Here is a 2759-nt window from a genome sequence, read left to right as displayed (position 1 = left end):
TAGGATATCAATATTGGATACCCAATAAATACCCACGTTACCCAATATATTTGTATTTATTGCATTATATTTTATTTTTTCTTTCTCTTTTCTCCTTCAACATAATCTTATCAGATTACTAATCAGGTGCTCATCAAACACAGGAGGCTTATCAGCCCCATATCATATCCTACCCTTATCAGCCTCATATCATATCCTACCCACCAAACGAGCCCAAAAAGTTTTCTATATATATAAGGCAACCCTTGCATGTCAATGTAAACATTCAGCAAGAATCCAAAACCTTCCAAACCACACCAAGAAAAAGAAAAAGAATCCAAAATCTTCCGAATCCAAAACCTTTCTTCTGATAGTGATGGAGTCAGAGGTCCCAAGACTCGTTTTCTATGTCCTCGCTGAAACCGTTTCCGCTATATACAAAACTCATCAACACTGGCCTCAGATTCTTGAATGGCTTGTGTCGTCTATCGCTTCAAACGACGACGACAAGTTTCGTGAAGTCGCGCTGTTGGTTTTGTGTTCGTTGCCAAACGATTGTTGTTTTCTTGTTTGCGATGCTCTCCGCGACCGCCGCCGCCTTCTTCATTCGTCGTTCTTGATTTCTCTGGCGTCGTCGAACCCTAACGTTCAGGTTGCGTCGTTTGGTGCGGTTGTGAGTTTGGTTCAGTTGTTCTCTGATCCTTCACTGTTCCATGAGCTCTTACGCGCGATGATGGCTGGCGTGTTCACACTATTGCACGGTTTCGAAGGTACCTATTTTCGAATCGCGTTCGTTGAGTTGATAAATCTGGTGTCTCAAGAGCCTCTTCTGTTGAAGCCTTACGTGAGTGACATGGTTCTCGACGCGCTTCAGATCGCGGAGAGTGAGGGTTTGACCAATGAAACGCATCGTTTGGCGTTTGAGTTGGTTATGGCCATGACTGAGGTAAAAGAGTACGGTGAACACGTGTTGCTGAACCTTCCTTCTCAAACTGTGGTTAGGTTGTTCCTCGTTTCTATGAAAATGCTTCTGTGTATTGAAGAGGATGGTGGTGTTGGTGACCATGACCATGACCATGACTTTGGAATAAAGTGTTTGAAACAACTTTGTGTTACACTTGGAGGGAGTAAAGTATTGGCAATTGCTTCTGAACTGTTGCCTCTTTACTTGGATTCCAAGGAATGGAAGAAGCGCCATGCTGGAATTACAATGCTTACTGTGATCTCAAAAGAGTTCTCTGATGAAATGGTGACCTCATCATCTTAACACCTCTCTTTGCTTTCATATATATTAATAACTTTTTGACTTAATTGCTGGTGAGGTTTACTACTTTCTCACACTGTCTAAACTTTGTTTATTAATTACATTTTTGCAGGTATTGATGGAAAATTTTCTTGGGGAAGTGCTGACCAAAGTTTTGAATTCATTCCGAGACTCTCATGCTCAAGTTAGGTTGGCAGCTTTTAATTTTATGGAGACGCCTACAAACTTTGTCCATGTGGCGCAAACCCTTTATCATCCTAAGCTTGTCAATGCTTTAATTTCTATTGCACTTGACAATGATCAGGACTATAAAGTGAAGGTATTGTAGATATATAGATGTGAAATTGAATTTGAATTTACTTGCATCATGTTAAAGCTGATTATTATGATCTACAAACTTCCATAACCCATAGATAGTTGCTTCATTTCCCTGAAACATAAATACAGGAGAAACAACTCTGAAGTACATATAAACTCACTTTGCTAGTAGTCTAGGGGATTAATTCAGTTTTAGATTATTCACTTCATCCATTGCTTCATTTGAATGAATTTTGCTGCTAGTTTTTTGGTATGCCACTCATGACTATATAAACAAAGGTATAATCCCTGGTGTATAGTTAAAAGGTACCTCCTCTTATTATGATCAAGATACATACCTCCTCTCAATCTCATGTTGAAATTTTTTAGCAATTTATCTTTTGATAGTTTTTCTTTGAAATGAACACTTGGGGTGGGAACGTTGGCAATGCTTGGAAGCATGAACAGTGTCTAGATATTTTACTCATCCTTCCATTCTTTATATTTTCACTATCACCGAGCAAGTCATTATTGTTATTATCATCAGCATGTGTGTCTTCTTTATCTTGTTTTTCAAACATGTCTTATAAGTTAATAATCTTGTGTTGCTTTTCTAGGAAAAAGCTGCGTCAGCAATGCTATTCTTTCTAAGGAACACTCTTCCAGAGAGCTTAACTATGTTCAAGGACGTGGACACCGTAATGGGCAAATTGTTGTCATTGCTTCAGGTAAAAATTACAATCTTTTTTTATGCTGGAATTCAGTGTCTGTCGATAAGTTACCGGATAATTTATTACTACCAATAAAGTAGGAATTATCTTTCTTACATTTTCCTTTTGAAATTTTCATCAAGGCTCATAATATTCTAGTTCCCACCATTGTGATATGCTTATTTGATGTTTTTCAGCCATCTGCTTGCAAAGAAGTGTTAAGCAAAGAAGAATTGCTTTGTCAACTTTCAACTTAGTTGCACAGCGGTGTCATGAAGTAGCTCACAAGTAGTCTTGGCGAGAGGATTTTGTTATTAGTAAATCACAATTATTTAGTTGTATTCACATGGTACCATTTTCTTCTTTTTTGTCACCTTTTCCTACACCTCTTAACGTTCATCTAGACAGACCAGAGGTGATTATATCAAAATCATCTGTGTTTGCCCTCAGCAGTTTTTTAATTAAATATCTTTAACATCTCAAAAAAGAAAAAAAAGAAAAAAAGAAAA

The 2759-nt window shown here is 37.7% G+C and overlaps 1 protein-coding gene across 1 annotated transcript; it reads left to right on the top strand.

The window, feature by feature from the left end:
* Nucleotides 1-355: 355 nt before the first annotated feature.
* LOC133291833 (uncharacterized) lies at nucleotides 356-2542 on the top strand. The gene is made up of 4 exons (XM_061490166.1): nucleotides 356-1228; nucleotides 1356-1562; nucleotides 2158-2272; nucleotides 2460-2542. Exons 1-4 carry the CDS (start codon nucleotides 356-358, stop codon nucleotides 2540-2542), a joined length of 1278 nt encoding a protein of 425 aa, XP_061346150.1.
* The last annotated feature ends 217 nt before the right edge of the window (nucleotides 2543-2759 follow it).

The sequence above is a fragment of the Gastrolobium bilobum genome, unplaced genomic scaffold (assembly GCF_033153095.1).
Source record: "Gastrolobium bilobum isolate Gb01-03AN ecotype WA unplaced genomic scaffold, APGP_CSIRO_Gbil_v1 utg718150, whole genome shotgun sequence".
NCBI classification, from domain to species: Eukaryota; Viridiplantae; Streptophyta; class Magnoliopsida; order Fabales; family Fabaceae; genus Gastrolobium; species Gastrolobium bilobum.
Note: the sequence above shows the minus strand (reverse complement) of the source record. Positions and strands in the feature narration are given on the sequence as shown.